At 41.3% G+C, this 25,109-nt stretch overlaps 1 protein-coding gene across 4 annotated transcripts in view; it reads left to right on the top strand.

The window, feature by feature from the left end:
• The window catches only part of LOC137334164 (serine/threonine-protein kinase WNK2-like), a 160,826-nt gene that overhangs the window by 81,064 nt on the left and 54,653 nt on the right, over positions 1-25,109 (top strand). For all 4 annotated transcript variants that reach the window (XM_067998723.1, XM_067998722.1, XM_067998719.1 and 1 more), the window contains exons 8-15: positions 2,144-2,343; positions 8,614-8,736; positions 8,873-8,911; positions 9,322-9,492; positions 22,580-22,638; positions 23,128-23,293; positions 23,389-23,505; positions 23,649-23,819. In XM_067998723.1, coding sequence (XP_067854824.1) covers positions 2,144-2,343; positions 8,614-8,736; positions 8,873-8,911; positions 9,322-9,492; positions 22,580-22,638; positions 23,128-23,293; positions 23,389-23,505; positions 23,649-23,819 — 1,046 coding nt within the window. The remainder of the gene's footprint in view (positions 1-2,143; positions 2,344-8,613; positions 8,737-8,872; positions 8,912-9,321; positions 9,493-22,579; positions 22,639-23,127; positions 23,294-23,388; positions 23,506-23,648; positions 23,820-25,109) is intronic.

Here is a 25,109-nt window from a genome sequence, read left to right as displayed (position 1 = left end):
CATTTAAGAGTGGTCTCCTAGAAATCAGCTATAGTTTCAAATTAGTGCTATTTAGTGCTGAAGACTTGTGCTCCAGAACTAGCTGCGCCTCCAGCCAAGCTGTTCCAGTACAGCTACAACACTGGCATCTACCTGACAATGTGGAAAATTGCCCAGGTATGTCCTGTCCACAAAAAGCAGGACAAATCCAATCCGGCCAATTACCGCCCCATCAGTCTACTCTCAATCATCAGCAAAGTGATGGAAGGTGTCGTCGACAGTGCTATCAAGCGGCACTTACTCACCAATAACCTGCTCACCGGTGTTCAGTTTGGGTTCCGCCAGGACCACTCGGCTCCAGACCTCATTACAGCCTTGGTCCAAACATGGACAAAAGAGCTGAATTCCAGAGGTGAGGTGAGAGTGACTGCCCTTGACATCAAGGCAGCATTTGACCGAGTGTGGCACCAAGGAGCCCGAGTAAAATTGAAGTCAATGGGAATCAGGGGGAAAACTCTCCAGTGGCTGGAGTCATACCTAGCACAAAGGAAGATGGTAGTGGTTGTTGGAGGCCAATCATCTCAGCCTCAGGGCATTGCTGCAGGAGTTCCTCAAGGCAGTGTCCAAGGCCCAACCATCTTCAGCTGCATCATCAATGACCTTCCCTCCATCATAAGGTCAGAAATGGGGATGCTCGCTGATGATTGCACTGTATTCAGTTCCGTTCGCAACCCCTCAAATAATGAAGCAGTCTGAGCCCGAACGCAGCAAGACCTGGACAACATCCAGGCTTGGGCTGATAAGTGGCAAGTAACATTCGTGCCAGATAAGTGCCAGGCAATGACCATCTCCAACAAGAGAGAGTCTAACCACCTCCCCTTGACATTCAATGGCATTTCCATCGCCGAACCCCCCACCATCAACATCCTGGGGGTCACCATTGACCAGAAACTTAATTGGACCAGCCATATAAATACTGTGGCTATGAGAGCAGGTCAGAGGCTGGGTATTCTGTGGTGAGTGACTCACCTCCTGACTCCCCAAAGCCTTTCCACCCTCTACAAGGCACAAGTCAGGAGTGTGATGGAATACTCTCCACTTGCTTGGATGAGTGCAGCTCCAACAACACTCAAGAAGCTCGACACCATTCAAGATAATGCAGCCTGCTTGATTGGTACCCCATCCACCACCCTAAACATTCACTCCCTTCACCACCGATGCACAGTGGCTGCAGTGTGTACCATCCATAGGATGCACTGCAGCAACTTGCCAAGGCTGCTTCAACAGCACCTCCCAAACCTCTACCACCTAGAAGGACAAGGGCATCAGGCGCATGGGAACAACACCACCTGCACGTTCCCCTCCAAGTCACATACCATCCCGACTTGGAAATATATCGCCGTTCCTTCATCGTCGCTGGGTCAAAATCCTGGAACTCCCTTCCTAACAGCACTGTAGGAGAACCTTCACCACATGGACTGCAGCGGTTCAAGAAAGCGGCTCACCACCACCTTTTCAAGGGCAATGAGGGATGGGCAATAAATGCCGGCCTCGCCAGCGACGCTCACATCCCATTAACGAATAAAAAAAAAAATTACCCCTTTCACTCCATACATATTTTTGTGATAATGGGACGGCTGAAAAGTATGACTACAAAGAGAAACTTTGCCCATTAAAAAACTATTTTATTACTTTTTTAGTTAAACCAATGCTTCACCATCAAGTTTGGAGTGGTAACTTGCTTGCTGTACCAAAGCAGAACCGTCTCTTGCTCTTGCACTGTTATTTGGGAAGTGGAAGATGCCTCCTCTCTCCAGTTTTACTTGTACCCTTCCCTATCTGGGAGCAAACATAACAAGACAAGATACTTCCAGGTTTTGGTTAGTGCTGCTTTTGAGTAACCTAGAAGCCATAAAAGAGAATGGGTGTTATCATACCACTTCCTCCTCTGGAAGTGCTGACTTCTACCTTGTACCTCCCAAAAATGAGTTTGAGAACATATGGGAATAGTGATTTGTTGTGAACACTTACCATAATACTTTGTGGCTCAGGGTACTGTGTCATCTATCATTTGGATTGTCAGAATTGACCTGTCTAGTTTATACTGTGCTGTTTGTCTAGACTTGTAAACAAATGTCGTACTTATCAACTGTGTATTTTAAAGCTGACAGCACTTGTGACAGCGGGCAAGGATCAACACTTTACTCTGACTCCCAAGGCAGCCAGCAGAGTGCAGTTTACTCATCTGTTCATGAGCCGATGCCCCCTGGAGTACAGCAGATCTGCAGTCCACCACAGAGTGAGACCCAAGCACCTTCCATTAGCTCACAACAACTGTTGGCTCACTACCAGCACACACCTACAGTAAGTTTTATAATTCTAACATGCTACTTCAATTTTTACTTTTATGAACAGAAAATGTCTGCATCACTCTAAAACCAAGCTTTTTTTCAGTTGCGGTTACAGCCTGCTGATGCATGCCGTTATTATTACGCAAATTAGCCAGCAAGTTCAGGGGATTAAGAGATATGCCATGAGTTCTGAATCTCCAGTACTTGCTGGTTGATTTTTGCCACTCTGCCATTTTCTTTGCACAAACGGTATCTCTCCCTTACCTTCCCCGTTATTTTTAAGAACTTGCTGGATTTGCACATTAATTGCCCATTAAACTCGCTGCAGAAAGTTAGGGCTAGAACTTAAATGTAAGTACCTTTTTAATGACATGATTGTTAATGCAATGCCAATCAACCACTCTGGCCCAGAAAGGGAATAATTTAAACGGTTCAATTTCATTCCTGCCTGATAATGGTGGCAGTGGGGCATTTGGGACCTTAGTGAACGTACGTAAGATTTAAAAAATGTCAGATTTTAAATTTGTGAATTTTTTTTTTACTTTTCCTTTGTTTTTTTTTCCTCTCTCTTAATCTAATCTTTCTTTCCCTCTCTTTATCTTTCTGTACCTGATTTGACACTAATTCACCCACTCTCTAATCCACCCTCCTTCTCTGTCATTCCTGTTTCTTTCTTAATCCTTAAATCTCATTGGTTAAGGAGATACACTTTTGGTCCCCGTCTACTGAGGTCCCAGGTGCCCCGTTGCTCCCGTCATCAGCTCGCACTTCCAACAAGTTATGGCGCGAGAAATTTTCAAGCTGAAGGGTGCAGAACAAGTTCAACTAACGTCGCACGCTCCAGCAAGATCTGGCCTGATGTCTATTAATTTAAATGACTGAGAATGGAGACACCAAGTATACCGTGAGCTGTTACGCAAAAGTAATATCAATGTAACTAAATTTAATGCCTGTGAATTGTAATGTTTAAGATCTCTGCCGAATATTTAATTTCACTAACAGCTCCTAATAAAATTATTCGCTGGTAAATTTCAGGATTCACTAAGGATATTCTGAGTATTCAGGAATGTAAGCCTATAGTGTCCTTAAACTGGAATATCTGGCTGGAAAGTGGGAAGAAAAAAAACCTTGTTTTTAAAAAAAAACCTTTGCAAACCTCACTGTACTGTGGTTGGGCTGGCCAAGTTTGTTGCAAATATTTTGACTTCTCAGATTGGGGTGCCGCAACCTATTATCTTGACTTGTCACTTGTGTGGCTTATTGCTTTTTTTGGAGCATTGGGGTTCGAAGACAACATGTGGTTGACATCATGTTTTAGCCTTGGAAAAGTTGAGATGGAAGCAACACCTAGTAGGCCACCCACCAGATATGGATTCTTTTAAGTTTTACATATGCTGTGAGGGGCCCTATTTTTTCCATGCGTAGTTAACGGTAAGAATTTGATCTCTGTACCTTTTTAACTGGAACTATCTACAATTTTCTTGTTCCTTAGTAATTTACATAAAACTACAATTGAATTCTGTTTACTTAATCTGAATTACGTAATTGCTTAGGTTGATAAGCACTGGAAACTTTATGATGTAAGATGGATATCAACAGCAAATGAGTAATTGTGTGGATCCATTTTTTTTCATTTAAGTTGATAATCTAAGGGCATCATTATTACTGAAGCACTGTTTCTCTATTAGGACCATGGAGCAGTAGGATATGAATTTGTCTGCATTTCCCAATGGTGGGTTCTTGCTGTCAGCTGGGCTGCCAAGAGGAACAGCCAAGTTGAAGGTTCACTACTTCCCTATAATAAATTAGGTAAAATTAGAAGGTGAAGCATGCTTGGTCATACTTATGCATCTCTTAGTGGCCAGCTCAGGAACAGAATTGGTAGAAGCCTGGGAACAGGCCTCCCAGCTGTTCTGCAAGCTGGAGAATGATGCATGGCATAGGAAATAAAACCATTGGGGGGAGAAAAAGCAAGCTATTCCAGTTCACATTTCAATTTTTCAGTCCTGCTGTTTTTATTACCTATAATAGATTTTAAAAACTTGCATTTTACATCAAATTTCCCAATTCTCCACTATTTTTAGTTAAAACATTGAGCTGTGTTTCAAATCTGCAAAAAATACTGGATTAGAAATCGAAGTAGAAACAGTTGCTGCTATGTTGTGGGATGGACCTCATTGATAAAGAAGGACTGAGTGAGGAGATTATTACTAGAACAACAAGTTGCATTTATATAGTACCTTTAATGTAGGACAACCTCTTAAGCTGCTTCACAGGAGCGTAATCAGACAAAATTAATACTGAGACAAGGAGATATTAGGAGCGGTGACTAAAAGCTTGGTCGCAGAGGTAGATTTTAAGGAGGAGCTTAAATGTGGAGAGAGAAGTGGAGAGGCGGTGGGGTTTACGGAGAGAATTCCAGAGCTTAGGGTCCAGACGGCTGAAGGCATGGGTGCCAATGGAAGGGCAAAGGGAGTGTGGAATGCAGAAGGGTCCAGTGTTGGAGGAATGCAGAGTTCTCGGAGGGTTGTACGGCTGAAGGAGGTTACAGATATAGGGCAATGAGAATTTTAAAATCGCGGCATTGGTGGACCAGGCGCCAATGTAGGCTTACAAGCGTAGGGGCAATGGGTGATTGGGACTTGATGTGGGTTTGGATATGAGCAGCAGAGGCTTGGATGAGCTCATGTTTATGGAGAGTGGAAGATGGGAAGCCGGCCAGGAAAGCATTGGAATAGTCCAGTCTGGAGGTAGCAAATGCATGGATGAGGGTTTCAGCAGCAGATGAGTTGAGGCAGGGGCGGAGATGGGCCATGTTATGGAGCAGATAGTCTTTATGATGGAAAGGATATGGGGTCGGAAGCTCTCGGTCAAATAGGAAGCCAAGGTTGTGAACTGTCTGGTTCAGCTTTTTTTTTTATTCGTTCACTGGATGTGGGCGTCGCTGGCAAGGCCGGCATTTATTGCCCATCCCTAAGAGGGCTATTAAGAATCAACCACATTGCTGTGGGTCTGGAGTCACATATAGGCCAGACCGGGTAAGGACGGCAGGTTTCCTTCCCTAAAGGACATTAGTGAACCAGATGGGTTTTTACGACAATCCGGTAGTTTCATGGCTATCATTACTGATACTAGTATTTTAATTCCAGATTTTTATTTAATTAATTGAATTTTAAATTCGCCAGCCGCCGTGGCGGGATTTGAACTCGTGACTCTGGATTTTAGTCCAGGCCTCTGGATTACTAGCCCAGTAACATAACCACTACGCTACCGTACCCTCAATAAGCTTGAGACAGTGGCCAGGGAGGAGGATGGAGTCGGTGGCGATGGAACAGAGTTCGTGACGGGGGCCAAAGACAAAGGCTTCAGTCTTCCCAATGTTATAATTTTAGGTATTTGTGGTTCATCCAAGACTAGATGTCGGACAAGCAATTTGACAACACGGAAGCAATGGAGGGGTCCAGAGAGGTAGGGCTGGGTGTCGTCAGCATACAGGTGGTACCTGACGTGTTTTTGGATGATATCGCCGAGGGACAGCATGTAGATGAGGAACAGGAGGGGGCCAAGGATGGATACTTGGGGGACCCCAGGGGTAATGGTGTGGGAGCGGAAAGAGAAGCCGTTGAAGGAGATTCAATGGCTATGACTGGATAAGTAAGAGTGAAACCAGGCGACGGCAGTCCCAATCTGCAGGACAACAGAGGAGAGGTGTTGGAGGATGGTGTGTTCCACTGTGCTAAAGATTGCAGAGAAGTTAAGAATGATGAGAGATGGTGCACCACTGTCTCAGTCACCTGAGGAGGTCATATTAGAGCAAAGTTGGGAAACAGAGGGGACATCAAAACAAAAGATCGAATGAAAGATGACTAAAAAGAAATTATTAGGATAAAGAAGTAGAATTTGATATCAGGAAATGGATGGAAAAAAGAAACAGTAAAACAGGGGGGGAAAGAGAGAAAACTAATGGCAGGTGAACTTCTACATTCTGGTACTGGTTCAGATAACTTATTCCATTGGTCCCATCCCAAAGTCAAATATAGTGTGCTCTAGCCCTGAATTTGGTTTGTAAGACTACCATGCCATGCTGACCGTTAAAAAAAAAATTTTTTTAAAAATGCAGCTTCCAGGAAAACTCTATTTGGTAGACATTGTCCATAGCTGCATTTTTTAGGTTTAACAATACATATGTAAACTAATTCATAGACAATTATATTCTTTCTTGCAAGGTGAATATTCAGCAATGCTATTTGTGTTTACTTGTATGTTCATTTGTTTCCCTAAACAATCTTAGGGACATAATGAAAAGGAAGTGCAGAACTGTTCCCAAGAAAATTAAAGCCTAAATTTTAATTGTGCCCTGGGCAGAAGTGTGGCAGATTGCTGGTCAGAGTAGCAGATAATGAGACCGAACCTGCTTCTGCTAAGACTCCATCCTTTTCAGCAGGACCTGCAAAATTTGAGGTGGGAGGGTGGCTTAAGAGACCCAAGAAGAGAAATACTGAACTTGATCAGTTACAGTCGGGAAGAAATTGCTATTCTTGGGATTTCCCAGCTGCATGATGGATATAATGGGAAAGAGTCACGACGTGAAGAAAATGAACAATTACTTCCAGCTATACAAGGCAGCATGAATGGTTAAACTTTAAAAAAAAAATTGTTGTGGTTGGTTCGAATGAGTCGTCTTGTCTAATGCCTCAGCGTTTTCAGGACTGACCTCGTGGTCAAGTCCAGCCTCACCATTCTGCATCTTGTGTTTAAAAATGTTCCTTTTTACTATGAGAGCTTGGCCTGTTCTGAATTCCTGTATAAACTGAGTTGTTTCATTAGATAGGGTTGAACATGAGAAAAGCTTTGAAGATTGTATTAATGACCCTTGAACCTTTCCATTAATAAAACCGATGGTAGCATGCCAAATGTTTCTTGTATCATCCTATCGAGCTTTGTAATCAAAACTATTTTGGTCATTAAGAATCCACTGTACGTCCTTTCTCCATGTACACAACCACTGTATCAGCGGCAATAATTCAAAAGTGGGCTAAGTGTTCAGCATACTTACAATGTGCAGGCTGTTAGCAATTTAAAACTACAAAATAACCCTCACTGCATGGAATCTGAAGTACTATAATTTCATGGCTATATTTCAAATCTACTGTATTTTGCAAGAAATATTATTCCATCGTGTTGCCTTTTAGTATAATTTTGCACTTGCCCTGAATGTCCGTCTTTTAATGTACAGCACTTCAGTTATTTAAATATTCCTTTTCTTTTTGTAAAGGTCTTGAATGCTTTGATTACTGAAAACATTTCATTCACTATTTTGATTAGTTTAAATGTTAATTTAGTTGAAAATTATTTATATTTCAGAGCATTAGCAATGAGAAACTTTCATGATACACTCCAACTTTTGATACACAAGTAATTTTTATAAACCTAATTCATGAAATGCATTATCATCTATTATGTATCATTAATGAGCTTCATGAGTGTCAGTTATGCTCTGTTTCAAATATTGGCAACAGTTTGACGGCTTGTTCTATTTCCTTTGGTGCATCCTTACTTTTACAGCAAAGTGCTCATAATTATAAATGTAAGGAATCTTACAACACCAGGTTATAGTCCAACAAATTTATTTTAAAATCACAAGCTTTCGGAGATTATCTCCTTCGTCAGATGAATGAATCTGACGAAGGAGATAATCTCCGAAAGCTTGTGATTTTAAAATAAATTTGTTGGACTATAACCTGGTGTTGTAAGATTCCTTACATTTGTCCACCCCAGTCCATCACCGGCATCTCCACCTCATAATTATAAGAAGAGAGTAAAATTCAACTTCGGGGATACTAAATTTCAATGGAAAATCGGGCAGGATGTATTATGGGCAACCAATCTGCTGCCTCCCATTTTGCGCCTTTCAAGTTGAATTTTACCCCCTATGTTGCTGTAGTTTTTTGTAAAATAAAGTAGAATGCTTTGAATAGGTAGTTGAATCTTTGCATAAGGTAGAAATTAAAAACTTGAGAAATTACTGGGCTAGTGGATGGATTTAATCTGTCCTGGTAATACTAATAATGCTGCAGTGTAAAGTTTCAATTTCCCATTCCAGCCTGAATTAGTCAACCATGGAAAGTTATAAACTGTAGTTGTGCTGTAGTTTTGAGTCCACAGGACATTTCATAAACTCTTTTCACTTTGAACCAAAGCAGCCGCTAGGCAAACAGAATAAAAACATTGCAGTGCAATTCTCAAAAACAAGGAAATGTCATTGCTTTTGTTTTTGTTATAGCCCAATCCTATGATGCATGCCCCATCTGCTGCTGTGCCTCTGCAACCTCATCAATACGTGCCCCAGCAACATTACCAGCAACCAGCACCATTTGCTACAATGCAGATAGGACAACCACAACAGGTGAGCACCAGCCCACTTTCCTGTCAGTCAATATGTTGTTACACTAAGGTCCCTTTTATGAATGAACTGCATTGTTGCGCAGTTTGTGAACCTTTTTACTTTTGTTACCTTACCCATATGTTCTGATTTCTCATAGTTGGACCCATATTTCTGCACTGCAACATTCCATTTTCAGGTAGATATTTAATTCTAATTATACATTTTGTTCTCAATGGATTGTTCTTCATGAGATGGCAAGATCTTACTCTAATTATTCTAAACTTAGTGGACATTATTATTGGAATCGCTTGCATTTTTCCACTTTCAGTCCCGTGTGTCTCTCAACAATTTTTAAAAACCTCCTATCACGTCACTGCATGTAAGAATGATATCTTAAAGGAACTAATTTCTCAAGGTGGTTTATGTTACCAGTTGATGAAAAAGGACTGATGACAAGATAGCTTTGAAGTCAGGGTTTGGTATGCTGTCAGCAATTATTTTTGTGTTGGAGCCATTTTACTTGAAATTTTGATGGAAATTATATATAGACACAGGTAAGTAAATGAGCTGTGTGATGAATTCTTGTGGTGTGCTTTTCCCCCCCAGCAACCGGTGCCAACAGTGCAGCCTCTTGTCCAGCCTGTATCTCAGCCACTGCCACAGTATCAGGTTCAACAGCCTCCGATGCCAGCACAGCCATCACAACCTCCCTCACAATTGAAACCATTGCAGATTTCTTCAGTACCACTTCAACTTAACCAAGCGACTTCAACTCCGGTATATCCCTTATTTCAATACTTGTACAATATATTTTAAATATTGCTGTAGGTGGAGCATAAGAAATCAATAACCTGTTTGTTGGGGACTGTCTATGCATCGGGAGTGAAACTCTTTTTCAGCAAACACTGGGGCAGGTGACATTTTTCACATTTAAATTAGCCTGTTCATGATTTTAATTTCTTGTGCAGTGGGCAAAGTTTTCTTATCTGTATTTAGAAAGCAATATCCCAAATTGGGGGGAAAAAACAAAAGAAGCAAACCTATTTTCTTGTGTGCTCAAATTGACAGGAGAGAGTAGTGAAAATTGAGCTTGTCCATGACAGGATATTTGTGTTCCTACTGTTTTCAAAGAGCAGAAAGAATATCTTCTCTTAAATACTCAAACACATCCCTCAATCTTGCATTGTTTACTAGTGGAAAAATCCTTCAACAAACATTGCTGATAGAGGTATGGTTTTTAGGACCTGTGGGAATTATGGAAGGACCAGGACCCATACTTAATCCAAACTTAAGAAAAGTGTGTTATTATTGATCGACAGCAAAATCTTCAAAAAAAATTTTGAGAACCAGCCAAAAATGCCTTAAAATGGAGCCTAATTTAACTGGAAGTCCATCTATGTTATATTCTGCAGCATCATTCTGGATTGATATTTTGCATATTGAATTTTTTTAATACTGTGGTATATTGAGCACTGTTCTCCTGTTTTGTATTTATATGTAATACCAACTCAATTTTTTTTAAAAACAGTGATTGTTTGCTTTCATCCATAATAAGCGTTGTTCAGACTAACAAACTGTAACCAACTCAAGTTGCACAGTTATTCTTTTAACATATGCTTTAAATCCTAAACACAGTGTTTAGAATTAAATGTCAATAAGTTCCTTTGTCAGTATTTGAATTAAGTTAACTAGTGAACATTTAATGCTATGAAGTATGTAATTAATAAGAAAGAACCAACTTGCATTTATGTAGTGCCTTTTGCGACCTCAGGATGTCCCAAAGAACTTCACAGAAGCCAAGTAGGTACTTTTGAAATGTAGTTGTTGTAATATTGGGAAACGTGGCAACCAATTTGTGCACAGCACGGTCCCACAAAACAGCAATGAGATAAATGACCAGATAATCTGTTTTTAGTGATGTTGGTTGAGAGATAAATGTTGGCCAGGACATGTGAAATAAAAGCAGGAATAGGCCATATGGCCCCTCGAGCCTGCTCCGCCATTCAGTAAGATCATGGTTGATCATCTACCTCAACTCTACTTTCCCGCCCGATCCCCATATCCCTTGATTCCCTTAGTGTCCAAAAACCTATTGATCTCAGTCTTGGATATACTCAATGAATCCATAGCCCTCTGTGATTGAGAATTCCAAAGATTCACAACCCTCTGAGTGAAGAAATATTTCCTCATCTCAGTCCTAAATGGCCAACCCCTTATCTTGAGACTATGACCAGATCTAGACTTTCCAGCCAGGGGAATCAGCCTCTCAGCATCTACCCTGTCAAGCCCTCTCAGAATTTTATACGTTTCAATGAGATCACCTCTGATTCTTCTAAATTCCAGAGAATATAGGCCCATTCTACTCAATCTCTCCTCAAGGGACAACCCTCTCATCCCACAAATCAATCTAGTGAACCTTCATTGCAGCCCCTCTAAGGCAAGTACATCCTTCCTTAGTTAAGGAGACCAAAACTGTACAAAGTGCTCCAGGTGTGGTCTCTCCAGAGCCCTATATAATTGCAACAAGACCTCCTTACCCTTATGCTCCAACCCCCTTGCAGTAAAGGCTAACTTACCATTTGCCTTCCTAATTGCTTGCTGTACCTGCATGTTGACTTTCTGTGATTCGTGTATAAGGACACCCAAATCCCTCTGGCTTCCAACATTTCTTAGTCTCTCACCTTTTAAAAAAACATTCTGCTTTTCTATTCTTCCAACCAAAGTGGATATTTCACATTTCCCCACATTATGCTCCATCTGCCATCTTCTCGCCCACTCACTTAAGCTATCTATATCCCTTTGCAGTCTCTCTGCATCCTCCTTACTTTCCCATCTAGCTTTGCATCATCAGCAAACTTGGATACATTGCACTCAGTCTCCTCATCTAAGTCATTAATATAGATTGTAAACAGCTGAGGCCCAAGCACTGATCCTTGCAGCACCCCACTAGTTACAACCTGCCAACCCGAAAATGACCCATATATTCCTACTCTCTGTTTTCTGTCCGTTAACCAATCCTCAATCCACGCTAATATATTATCTCCAATTCCATGCGCCCTTATCTTGTGTAACAATCTCTTGTGTGGCAATTTATTGAATGCCTTTTGAAAATCCAAATATACTACATCCACTGGTTTCCCCCTTATCTACCCTGCTAGATACACCCTCAAAAAAAATTCTAATAGATTTGTCGAACACTATTTCCGTTTCATAAAATCATGTTGACTCTGCCTAATCATATTATGATTTTCTAAGTGCCCTGTTACCATGTCCTTAATAATAGATTCTTGCATTTTCCCTACTACTGATGTCAGGCTAACTGGTCTATAGTTCCCTGTTTTCTCTCTCCCTCCTTTCTTGAATAACATGTTACATTTGCTGCCTTCCATGGGGGACCATTCTAGAATCTAGGGAATTCTGGAAGATCAAAACCAATGCAGCTGCCTGTTTTAATATCCTCGGATGTAGGCCAACAGGTCCAGGGGAATTGTCGGCTTGTAGTTACATTAATTTCTCCAGTACTTTTTCTTTACTAATCTTAATTAACCGAAAGATGCCCCCTCCAACAGTGTGGTGCTCCCTCAGTACTGCACTGACGTGCCAGCCTAGATTATGCATTGAAGTCCTGGAGTGGGCTTGAACCCATGACCTTATGACTCAGAGGCAAAAGTACTATCACTTGAATATAATAACCAGTCTCTGTTCAGGTCAATAAAATATTGTTCCATGAAGCTAAGCTCAGCTCAAATTCATACATAATGCAGCTAGTTTTTTATATATATTTTAAACTGCTTTACTAATACTTGAAAATAGCTTTACTCTTTAATTCCCTTGCAACTTACACGATTGTGAAGTAGCAGTTGAAAGAAACTTTAAAAAATTTTCTGTTAACTTTTTCATCCACATTAGTTTTAGCAATGTAGACAAGCTCATGTTTTCTTTATTTCATCAGAAGCAGCAGGATATAAAAAGTGTAGGTATTTTTAATATAACTTATTGAAATGGTGTCATACATTTAAATTTACCATTATTTTGAAGAATTTTTGGGTATTGAGTGATTACTGTTGTGTGGATGGATATGTTTAGTGCATATGGATTTTGCAGATAACATTATCCTGCTTGTGGGCAATTAAAGCAAGTTGCCTATTTATCGTTGCATCCATTTGAAAAAGTGTGGGGCTTTTAATTTACTGAAAAGCAATCTGAAATGGCAGGGGTAAATAAGTTACAGATAGCTTTGAAAAACTAATAGGGTAATTTTTCTTGTGTATTTAATTAAGAAATACAGTATGGAAGGAAAATGTGAAAAAAAGCTAGTCTCTTAGCATCAGATTTGTGGGGTTGAAGTGCTGCTCTGGACATTTTCCCCAACTGTATTTGAGGCAACGCCAGTGACTTGAGGTGATGCATTAGACGTCATATCAATATGATTATATAATATACAAGGATTGGATGCATATTTTAAAAGTCAAGTGGAAATGGGAGCAGTCACTTTGCTTGTTTGGAGAAGGCATCTTTATTTTGTAGTAAATTTGCATGCATTATGTTGAGTTTTTATCGCCCAAAACTAGGTGAATTTTGATCTATATAGCTAAAACGTGCACATTCTAGTTGATGTGCTATTTAATACAGTGTTCAGGAGAAACCAACATTGACAACCAAATTCTAAGAATTGTACTGAGCACTGGAGATGTGTGAACTGGAAGAGACAAAATAGGGCATTACTGTGCTTACTCTTCCTGTGCAGGAATTAATATGTCAGAATCCCAAGGGACCATGTGCAGCATGTGATCTTTTATTTCACTTCTGGGATATGGCTTCAAATCCAGCACGCTGTCAGGATCGTCTCTTAAAATGCATCCTAAGCTAAATGAGGAACCGTAACCCAGTTCCCAGTAGGCATGAAGCTGCCCATAAATTAGCAATATTACCTTGGGAGGCAATAAAGTTGATTGGTGTGAGAAATGAAAAGAAAATTACCTTGGTCCAGTTGCAATCAAGGTTAGCTGTTAGGCAAAGCAGAGAAAGCTTCCATTTGCATCTAGTTTTGCTGTGCCTGACCTGGAAATGTGCAGCTGTGCTAACAGGTACAAAAACTGGAGGATTGTTCCTTACACTGATTATCTTGCAATTTTATAACGCACAGGATTTCATCAAAAAACACACTACTTAAAAGCTACTGAAATGTAAATGTGTACAATAGTGTATCTTTTTCAGTTCCTTTGATCTTTATGTAATGGTGTGAGTTTGAATGCAAACCTATTCCATTAAGTTTACAAATGGGCTTATCTTCTGTTACAGTAAGTTAAATTGTTTTATATCTTGAAAGTTTTTTTTAAAAGAACGGCTAACTAGCCCTGTATAAGACTAGAATCAGTGCTTCTGTAAGATTCTCTTTCAGTGTGAAACTGCGAATCTGAAGGAAGTGGAGTTTCAAATTGTATCAAAGAAACTAACACTGTATTATGTCAGACCCATGATTGTTGAAACACATTCTGTACTGGTACATTGATACGGTATATGCTGGAGAATTCGAAGAATTAGAATAGTGTTCCTTGCCAAGTGATTTTGATGGTGAGAACGAAACACTTTATTGTGGCTCATTTTGCCTTTAATGCAGTAATGTTTTGTGATCGACCACAAGGATTTTCTTTAGCTTGTTTCAGAAAAATGATCAATACAATGTAACAAGTAGTTTGAGATTCCAGTGAAAGACAAAAATCGCTCAAAGCTTTATTGTTTTTACTTGATAGATTTCCTTTGCATTTAAAACTTAATTTGCCATGTCTGGAATTTGCATTTTTATATATTTTATTTTTTTCATTAAAAACAACAGAAGTGTTTCAAGCTATGTTTACTTGGCTGTTCAGTGACATCCATGTACCTTTGCATTACTGCCCTATAGCTCATGGTTCTTACAGAACCAATAATTTTTTTTGAGAGATACACATTCTTGGACATAACATTCAGGAGCAATCTATTGCCACACAATATACTAATTAGGATAGAGTCCTGTGGGATTGGCAGGCAGATCTTGGATTGGAAAAGGAATTGGTTGGATTCTCATAGGCAGAAGGTTATTATTAATGGTAGTCGTTCTGCGTCAGGACAAGTTACTACTGGAGTCCCACAAGTATCAGTGTTAGGACTATTGCTCTTCACAATCTTTAATGATCTGGATAAAGGCGTTTCGAGAGCTGTCTGCAAGTTCGTGAATAATACAAAGATTTGGGCAAGTGTTAGGACCTTTATATGAGAAATAAAACCACCACAATCAGACCTAGATGCAGTGGAGCAATGGGCCCCACATCTGATGTAATTTAAAATAGATAAATGTAGTGTTATCCAAGTCAATTGGGTTAACGCCAAGCACGTGTATACCATCTCTGGTTCCGAATTAAAGACTGTTGACCGGGCAAAAGAGCTATGTGTTATAGTACGTGATTCGCTGAAGGTTCACAACAAATGCTGTAAACCTGTAGCAAAAGCAAACCAAATATTTGAATATTGCGAGGACAATCCAATACAAAGCAGAAAGCACTATATATACGGTTCTTGTATAAGACATTGATTAGGCATCATCTAGAATACCCAGTATCCAGTTTTGGTCCTGTCACGTGATGGGTGATGGCGACCCTGGGAAAGGTCCAGAAAAGGACTGCTAGATTGATACCTAGCTTAAAGGCCCTTAATTACCACGATAGCTTAGAGTGTTGGCTACTTTTACTCTAGGTAGACTTTGGGATTGAGGTCTTTAAGATAATTAAGTGACTAGACTCTGTTCATGTGGATAGACTATTTGAGTTAGATAGGTTAGGAAGGAACTGGGAAAATTAGGTGAGTTTCCGAAGCATAGAACTAGGTTAGATGTCAGGAAGTTTTTCTTTTCGCAGATGATCATTGACCTTTTGAACAAGTTGCTGGCTCGTGCAGTCAGAGCAGATTCGCTGCGAGCGTTCAAAAGGAAGCTGGAGGAGTTCCTAGTTGTGATTGATTTCACCATTTACAAAAGCGAGGTGAGGTATTGGGCGATGTGTCTCATGGTCACTGTGGTCTCCCTGAACTCGATTTGATCGCCTTTGGGAGTTGGAGAGGAGTTTCCCCTGAATTGGCATATGATTTTTCTTGTATTTTTTGCCCCTCAGGAGATTATGTGGGGGGGTGGGATGGGAGCATTGTGGATCATTATACTCAGTTGCACTATGGCTTAATCGACCAGCTGGACTTTTTCTGTCTGTCATTTTTGTATGTTCATAAAAAGCCTTCTTGGCATTCCTCAGTATCAAGGTCATTAAAGACAAAATTCTCATCAAATGGCCTATTATGGGGACTACTGATCCACTGGGGGCATTTCATAACCATGAACTAAGACAGGCAGGAAGATCCTAGGTTTGATTCCTGGCCTATGAGTTGCTACACCTGATCTGAGTACCATGGGCAAATGTTGGGTAAAATTGGCTGGGGTTCCAGCTGCTGTTGACTATCCAGTGACTGCTGCTTACAAAGATGTTTATATGTCAGGTGAGTACAGTATGATTTTTCTCTCTTTTTCACCTTCATCACCACCCCCAAGATGCAATGATGTGGAGATGCTGGTGATGGACTGGGGTTGACAAATGTAAGGAATCTTACAACACCAGGTTATAGTCCAACAGTTTTATTTGAAAATCACAAGCTTTCGGAGGCTTTCTCCTTAGTCAGGTGAAGTATGGGATTCCTTGAAGGTTACCGCATTTATTGTCAGAGAACAATGCCTGGTGATTACAGATAATCTTTCCAACTGCCCGTTGTCAAGGCAATCAAAGTGTTCAGACAGAGAGATGTTACATACAGGACCACCAAATATACAAACGGCCAGGACAAAAGACAGACAGACAGAGAGAGAGAGAGAAACATCCGAAAGGAAGAGAAAGAGAGAGAATGACCCGTTGTAGCATAGAATCATAGAAGTTTACAACATGGAAACAGGCCCTTCGGCCCAACATGTCCATGTCGCCCAGTTTATACCACTAAGCTAGTCCCAATTGCCTGCACTTGGCCCATATCCCTCTATACCCATCTTACCCATGTAACTGTTCAAATGCTTTTTAAAAGACAAAATTGTACCCGCCTCTACTACTGCCTCTGGCAGCTCGTTCCAGACACTCACCACCGTATGAGTGGCTGCCTAGTTGGTAGAGATTTTCTTTTAATACAGTTATGATGGGGTACTGGTTTACCATGTGAAAAATCATGGGCCCGATATGACCAGGGCGGCGGGTTCGCGGCGGGGGGGGGGGCGAGGTGAAATCAGTCTGCCCCGAACGCAATCGCAGGCTGATTGGATTCACTTACTTCTTGTTCCAGGTTCCCCGCTGCCAAGCTGCGCGGCGGGCAGACTGCGCATGCGCAGTAAGGTCTGTCAGCTGGTGGAGCTCTATTTAAAGGGGCAGTCCTCCACTGACGCTGCAAGAAATTGGAAAAATTACAGCATGGAGCTGCCCAGGGGGAAGGCTGCTCCCAGGTTTAATGATGCCTCACTCTAGGTATCATTGGATGGGGTGAGGAGGAGGGGGAGGACAGAGATCTTCTCCCCGGCGGGCGGGAGGAAGCGGCCTGCCTCTGCCACCAAGAAGGCCTGGCTCGAGGTGGCAGAGGAGGTCACCTGCACCACCAACGTATCGCGCAACTGCATACAATGCAGGAGGCGCTGCAATGACCTAAGTAGGTCAGCCAAAGTGAGTACACTTACTCTTTCCCCTACACTCCGTCTGCCACATCACCACCCCCACCCCACATCTCCTTCTGCACTGCCAACACTACTCTGTCACATCACCCCTCACACCCACTCAAAGCTCATCCTCATCTTACCTGTACTTACTCACCTCGCCAGTACTCATCCCGCCACTACCACTCAACCCAATCCTCATACAATCTCATGGCTCTATCTCATACTCATCCTCTCATGCATCTCTTTCACAGTCAACCTCACTCAACCTGCCACTACCTGTGCTGCAGCCACAGGGCATGCATCACATATGTGCAGTAGGCAGCGTAAGGCAAACGTGTCGTGAGCATGAAGGGGATGCACAAGGGTGTTTGAGGGTTTGTCATGGTTTTTCCTTATACTTAATTCCTGAGCAACTCACATTACATATTATATTGGCACCACTACTGCCACGTCTTTGCGAATCTTGTCTGGTTTGTGCAATAATGCCCTTTCCTGAGGATCACAATGAAGACCCACACCTGATGCCACCCATTGTGTCACTGCAGAGTGGGTGTAGGTGTATTTGCAGGGCTTTTTTGTGCAGACGACTGAGAGACGTCGGCGATGTCCCCGGTTGCACCCTGGAAGGATGCGGAGGAGAGGTTGTTGAGGGCAGTGGTGACTTTGACAGCGACAGGTAAGAAGATGGTGCTCGGGCCAGCCAGGAGCAGCTCGGCATGAAGGAGGCTGCAGATGTCCACGACTACGTGTCAAGTGACTCTGAGCCTCCGTGTGCACTGCTCCTCGGAGAGGTCCAGGAAGTTGAGCCTCGGTCTGTGGACCTTGTGGCGAGGGTAGTGCCCTCTGTGACACATCTCTCTCTGCAGTTGCCCTCCCTCCTGCTGTGCAGGTGGATGTGTTTCAGCGCTGTGTTGTGGAGCTCCACGTGTCAGAGGTAGACAGCGAGGCTGGTGATGCTGTTCGCCCTCCGAGGAGGTCATGACTGCAATTACGGCGGCCCCCATCCGGAAGATATACATCTGAGGGGGTCCGCAAGGTAGGTACATGTGTCTGGACACCGGGGTAAGTGTGCAAGTTGGTGAATTTTATTGTTAGGAGGAGGGTGGTGGAGGCCAAACTTTGTCCAAAGTGACAGAGTGGTCTCCTGCAATAAGTGAGGGTCTTTCCCCACCCCCCCACCCCCCCCAAACCTGTCAAATTGACCTTTGCAGCTGCCACAGGCTGATGGCTGCAACACGTCCATTTGAACTGGGGGCGTTTCCCCCAGTACGGGAAACAGTCACAGTTGTTTGTAAAATCGCAACCCTCCTAAAATATCTCGTTAATCAGATCTGTAAACGACCTGAAATACCAAAATAAATACCTTAAGTGGGACTCCCGCCGGCAATCACTAAGTGGCACCCCGCCGGCTTTAATTGCCGGCGGGAGTCCCACATGCGGGGGCTGCGCGCGCATGTCAGCACGTCTGTGGGAAACGCGTAGGTGGGCGGGTTATAGCCGGGCTCCCGACCCGCCCCGGGAATCGCCGATTTTCATGGTCCCCCCGCCAGGAACGCACCCGATCGCGGGTGCTAATATCGATCCCCATATCTCTGACTTTTGAAACATTGTTTATAACAATGAACATTCAATATCGAATTTGGCTGTGAATTAAATATAGTTGAACTAAGTTAGAATCCATACATCAGATTCTCATTTAAAAGCCAAATTTAGAACCAAGATCTGAGAGCTAAATTCCTCCAATGCACTCAAGACAACAAAGGGGGAGTAAGCAAAGATGCTATAGGGGAGCCTTAATTCTAATTGGATCCTAGGATGTAGGGCAGTTATTGCTTTCAGAGTGAGAACTATAAAGTCTTACAACTATTTGCAAAGGTAACTTGTGGACAGCATGAAATTGTCTAGCAAAATTTTTAACTGCTTCTCTTTGTATTGTTCCGTCCAGTTCGACTTAGTTTTGTTTAATGGCGAATTCTGGTTAGATCATTGTCAGCACTAACTTAAAACATTTACTAAGGATAGTAAAAAATAAGAACTTGCTTTAGATAATGCCTTTCATGACCTCAGGACTTCCCAAAGTGCTTCACAGCCAATGAAGTATTTTTGAATTGTAGTCACTGTTGTAATGGCAGCCAATTTGTGCATAGCAAGGTCCCACAAACAGCAGTGAAATATGAGATCTTTTTTAGTGATGTTGAGGGATAAAATGTTGACCTGGACACAGGAGAACTCCCCTACTCTTCTTTGAATGCCATGTGGTCTTTTAAGTTCACCTGCGGGGTGCAGATGGAGCCTTGGTTAATGTCATTTTGAAAGACAGCGCCTGCAACAGCACAGCACTGAGTCAGTACTGCACTGAAGTGTCAGCTTGGATCAGTCTAAATGGGCATTAACTTAAGGTTCCTTTAACACAAATTGTGGTTTTGAATTTATTCCATCATAATGTCAGACTCAGCAACTTTTCAATTCGTTGTATCATATTTACAGGAAATAAATGACTGAAGCTTGGTCCTTTTTAGTCCTGTGTAATTGTAGTCCATTAAAAGCAGAATAGCACCTTTGTAGGCATATTTGTAACTGTCAATTGCTATTACCTGGATAGGTTTAAATTTGAGGTAGCTTTTTAGTATGTACATCTTTTGAATTTAGTGTTGTGTATTTAAATGTTAACAAGCTCTGTAACCATGATGTAAACTGCTTTGCTGTATTATCTAAAATAACATTAGGCTTACGTTTGCTGAATAATACATTGAGACATAATTGGTTAGAATTTTCATTGCCTGTCTGACAGATCGATAACAATGTTCCAAGCATCCATTATAATACCAAAAAAGGCAACACAACTGCGTACAACAGCTTCCATAGTTGTAATTACTGAAATTATATTTGCTAATTTCCTTAATATATAATAGCTCTTCTAATGGCTCAGATGAAGAATGGAAAAAAATGGTGAGACTCCAGTTGTACTGTGGACTTCTTGACACCCTGTTGTGTAGTGGCATTGTAGAGGCCACCTATCTACTCTCTTGACTGTTTGCTACAGAAGAAAACCAAAAGGAGAGTAAAGTTAAAGTGGAGGAAATGAGGAAATTTTTAAAATATGTTTATAGATTTTAAATGTTCTCTCTCTTTTTGTAAGTAGTAATAATTTAAATTTAAATAGTTCTTGTCTGACTCGTTAAAATGTAGACATAATCTCAGAACTTTTCGCTAATTTGGTATGTGACATCCCTGCCAACACTCACTATCGAGGCTCAGATAAAAAATAGCAGCTGGGCGAAGGTATGGGAGAGTTGCAAGCGCCAATGGAACCATACCCTCAGGTATGGTTCAGAAGATAATGAAGGAAAATATAAATGTGTGGGGAAGGGACTATTTTCAATGTGAGGTACTTTCCCCTTTTTCACAACCCTCCCCCCCCCCCCCCCCCAATCCTGTAGAAGATCTTAAGACCTGAAGTTGCAGTTCACTACTAGCCTTAGAAAACATTCTCCCCTAATTAGATGAGAGTGCTTTATATTTAAAGAACTTCCCTTTACCCTTTTCCCAGGTAAATTGATGTCAATAGGCTTTTTCCTTACAGTGACATTACATTCCATTACACTTTGAGCTGCTTAATAAATTTTAACAAAATGTGTTGCAAGTAACTCAGCCACACATAGAACAAGTTAACACAAGTTGTTTGAAGAAAACAACTGTCTACTTACGATTGAAAATCCTGCTGGGATTCAGCTGTGAACACCTACATATTCTACAATTTATTAAAAAATCCATGTCAGGCTACTTTGCAGAAATGTGCAATAATCTGAAACTAGACTTTTTAAATTAAAGGTTACAACGTAGTAAAATGACGGAATTGCAGTAGCATAAATGTGATTATGTTTACTGACGTTTGAGTTAAATACATTGAGGTTATTAATGTACCAGGAGGAGAATGAGTTTAGATTCTAAATTCTGGTTTTTGGGTTCTGTAAAAATTTGATTAAGGAACAAACTTAATCAGTGAAATATATCGACTTCGGATCAAATCAGATTTTGAAATACATTGACTAATTGAAAATAAAACTTATTTGCAGATGGTCATTCCACAAGTTTCAGTTCACTATTCGGTTGAAATAGGAGTTCATCCTCAAACGCATCAGATACCAATTATGCCAGTGCAGCCTTTAGTTTTGCCATCATCTCTGCAAATCCAGGCTGAAATTGGTCCAGCAACCAGTACCTTCTACAGTGAACGACGAATACAAGTGCAATCCAGTGGCCTTCCACATTCAATGCAACAAACAATGCCAATGCAAGACAATATTCCTCAGTCATTAAGCCAACAGAACAAAGATACTCCCTCGTCAGCTGTGCAGATCTCTACTGATATTTGTCAAAGTGTATGTCTAAATTTTGTTATTGAAGAAATCAATTTGAAACCTGTAGTTCACAATTAGATATTTCTGGGTGATGCAGTGATACAAATAAGCCAAGATGCTTTATTCCGCTCCATATGGTACCAACGGTTCTGCCAGGAGCAATGAATACTTGCACTTCTCCATTCTTACCCCTCATGGCTTGCATCATTACTTGACCAAGAAAGGAAGTAAATGATCTATTGCTTGGAGGCATAAGTGAGTGCTGAAGTTTTCCATTTTTCAAATCCTCCCTCTCCCCTCCCCGCCATGGTGAAGCATCTTTTAATACTTGTGGCCTTCCTGATGAAAGTTACTACTCAATGGAAATTAGAAATTTTTGTCAGGAATTAGTGGAGCAATTCTGCATCCTACCACTTGAGTCAGCATGCTCAATCATTCTGCTTTGCCAATCGTTCTTTAAACTGAACACCCATTTTATATTTAAAATAAAACAATATTGCAGATGTGCACCTTTTTATGGATGTAAATACGTGTATAATCCAATGTATGATGGTCTAAGGGAGGGACTGGTGGTGCATTGAGTCCGCTATTTCTGTATTCTTTGTTTGGACTTTGACTGCAATGTACTAAAGTTACCACAATCTTACCCTTGAATGTGTCCCTTTCTCTGCATGTTTTAACTGTACTAGAGTTCGTAGAATTACTGAATCTTTAAAGTAAAACTTTTTCGAATGTTTGAGATCTTGAAAGACCTCTAATTGTTGCATTAAAAAGTTTTTGTTTCTATAAACAGGAGATTCATCCTCAGCAAGATAAACAGCAGACATCAACATATGGTGGCTGTTACGATAAGTAAGTAATGTGACATCAGGTGTAATATTGGGAATTCATTCAGACTCTTTTAAGGAGGAGGTAGTCTAGGGGAGGTTTTTAATCAAACTACTCTTCTAGTTTTCTATAGAAAAAAGATAAACAAGGTAAAAATTCTTGTTACACAAGTGCAGATCAGCTCTTAGTTGGGTCAGAAGTTCTGGTTAGTATTGTGCCCAATGAGGGTGGCCCCTGTTAGTGATGTCAGAGAACAGCCTAACAAAGACGGAACAAGCATCTCATCTTTCCCCGCAGATAAAGAAGCCAATATTTTTATCTCTAGTTTTTCATCATAAAATGGGATAGTACATGGTATCCAGGCTTCCCTTTTAAGGAATCCCAGCAGAGTGGCTTTGTATTGAGCAAAATACAAATAATGTAAGAATGCCATAAACTAGGATTAGATTTATGTTTCTGTAGTGCACAGGGGTTTAACATATAACATTTTAAAAATTATTTCCCTCCAAACAGTGTATATTCAGATGCTGCTTCAGGAAAAGAGATGAGTGATGGATATGAAGGAATTCAAACCAGTGGGAAACAGGAGAGCAAAAGTTCGAGGAAGCATCACAGAAGGTCTACACGCACTCGTTCACGTCAAGAAAAGGCCAATAAGCCAAAGTTGACTATTCTTAATGTGAGTGTTTCAAAACCTTTTACATAAAAAGCATGACCTGAAAATTAGTAGATTGAATTATCTGAATTGCATAACTGATATTCACTTCCTCACAGGTGTCTAATGTAGGAGATAAGATGGTAGAATGTCAACTGGAAACTCACAATCACAAAATGGTAACTTTTAAATTTGATTTGGATGGTGATGCTCCAGATGAAATAGCAAATTATATGGTAAGTTTTATAATTCAAAGAAATCTGTGAAAATGTAATAATTGGATCTGATTCATTGAAGTATAATCAAACATGTTTCATCAAAATGAAAAATGGAACCAGCAATTTAAAAAAAAATTACTTTGTAATTTTTTTTTTAACAGGTAGATAATGATTTTATACTGGAAATTGAGAAGGAGATTTTCATAGAACAGATGAAAGATATAATGGATAAAGCAGAGGATATGCTCACTGAAGAAACAGAGGGAGAAAGAGGCTCTACTCATAGTATAGGTTTTCAACAAGTTGATGGCAAGTCTGAAATTGAGGGTCAGGTTTGTAACCTATTTTGTTACACTCTGGTGTTTCGTTATATTCCAAATAATCAAATCATACCATTAGACTTCTGTGAAGATTCATCTGTTAGTAAATAGATTGCTAGTGATTGACTAATAAATTCATATCAAGTAAAAATTCAAAAAAACAATTTTTTTGATTTCAAACACGCTTTTTGCTGAAAGAAAAAGTCAGTATTAGTAAATGCTGTTATTTCCAATGTGTTTTACAACTGAGTGTAGTATTACCAAAGTATCACCTAGGTACATTTGGACTGGGTATGTTCCTATGTTTGGATATGTGCTTGGACCCGAGCCCATCGCTTCTATTTCACCTTTTTCTTCTTTATCCCACCTAGGCCCCTTTCTCCTGTTGCCATGCCTCCTTTCATTTCTCCCCTCTCTGGTACTCTGACCCCCCAAATCCCTACCCCAACCCTTCAGCACTCCTCGCCCTTCCTATTCTCCTGCTGCCTTCCCAGGCTTGACTCTGTTGGATAAGCCTATAGCTTCCCTCTGTGCCTCTCTTGGCATTCTCCAAAGGGCCCATTGAGACACTTGGCGCTGCCTCCTTACGAGCAGCAACCCCAACTGCCCTATCGTACTCTCAACAACTTTCCCGCCCAGCCCACCCACTGGGGACTAATATTGCCAATCTCCTTCCTGTCCCACTCACCACTCCAAGCGCTGATTCTGTAGACTCTGCCAGCGGATCAGCTATCATTGCCCCTCTCCACATCTCCCTCCAGAATGTCCGTTCGCTTGTCAACAAGGCCCTTGCCTTCCATGAGCTTATTGTGGATGATTGCATCGACATCATTGCCATTGATAGAAACCTGGCTGATGGGTGATGACACCTTCCCCCTTAATGAAGCCTCCCCGCCTGGCTGTATCTTCCACTGCTTGCCCCGCCACGGTGGCGGTATGGCCCTTATCACCAAATCACACTTTGATCTGTCCCCCCCCACTCCTCCGGCACCTTCTCCTCCTTTGAGCATCTCACTTTATTCCACCCCTCTCAGCTCTCCTTTAAAATCCTCGTTCTCTACCGCCCACCCAAGTACCACGTCAAGTTTCTCACCGAAATATCTTCACTGCTTTTCTCCCTCAGCCTCTGCACCGAGCAACTTCTCATCCTCGGTGATTTCAACCTCCATCTCAACTCATCATGCTCTCCTTCCTCTGAGTTCACTGCCCTTCGATCCTCCCTAAATCTCTCTCTCCATATAAACTCCCCTACCCATATACACGGCCACCCCCTCGACCTTCCCTTCCTGTCTCTACTCCCAT

The sequence above is a fragment of the Heptranchias perlo genome, chromosome 17 (assembly GCF_035084215.1).
Source record: "Heptranchias perlo isolate sHepPer1 chromosome 17, sHepPer1.hap1, whole genome shotgun sequence".
Taxonomy (NCBI): domain Eukaryota; kingdom Metazoa; phylum Chordata; class Chondrichthyes; order Hexanchiformes; family Hexanchidae; genus Heptranchias; species Heptranchias perlo.
This window is presented reverse-complemented; position numbering and strand designations above follow the sequence as displayed.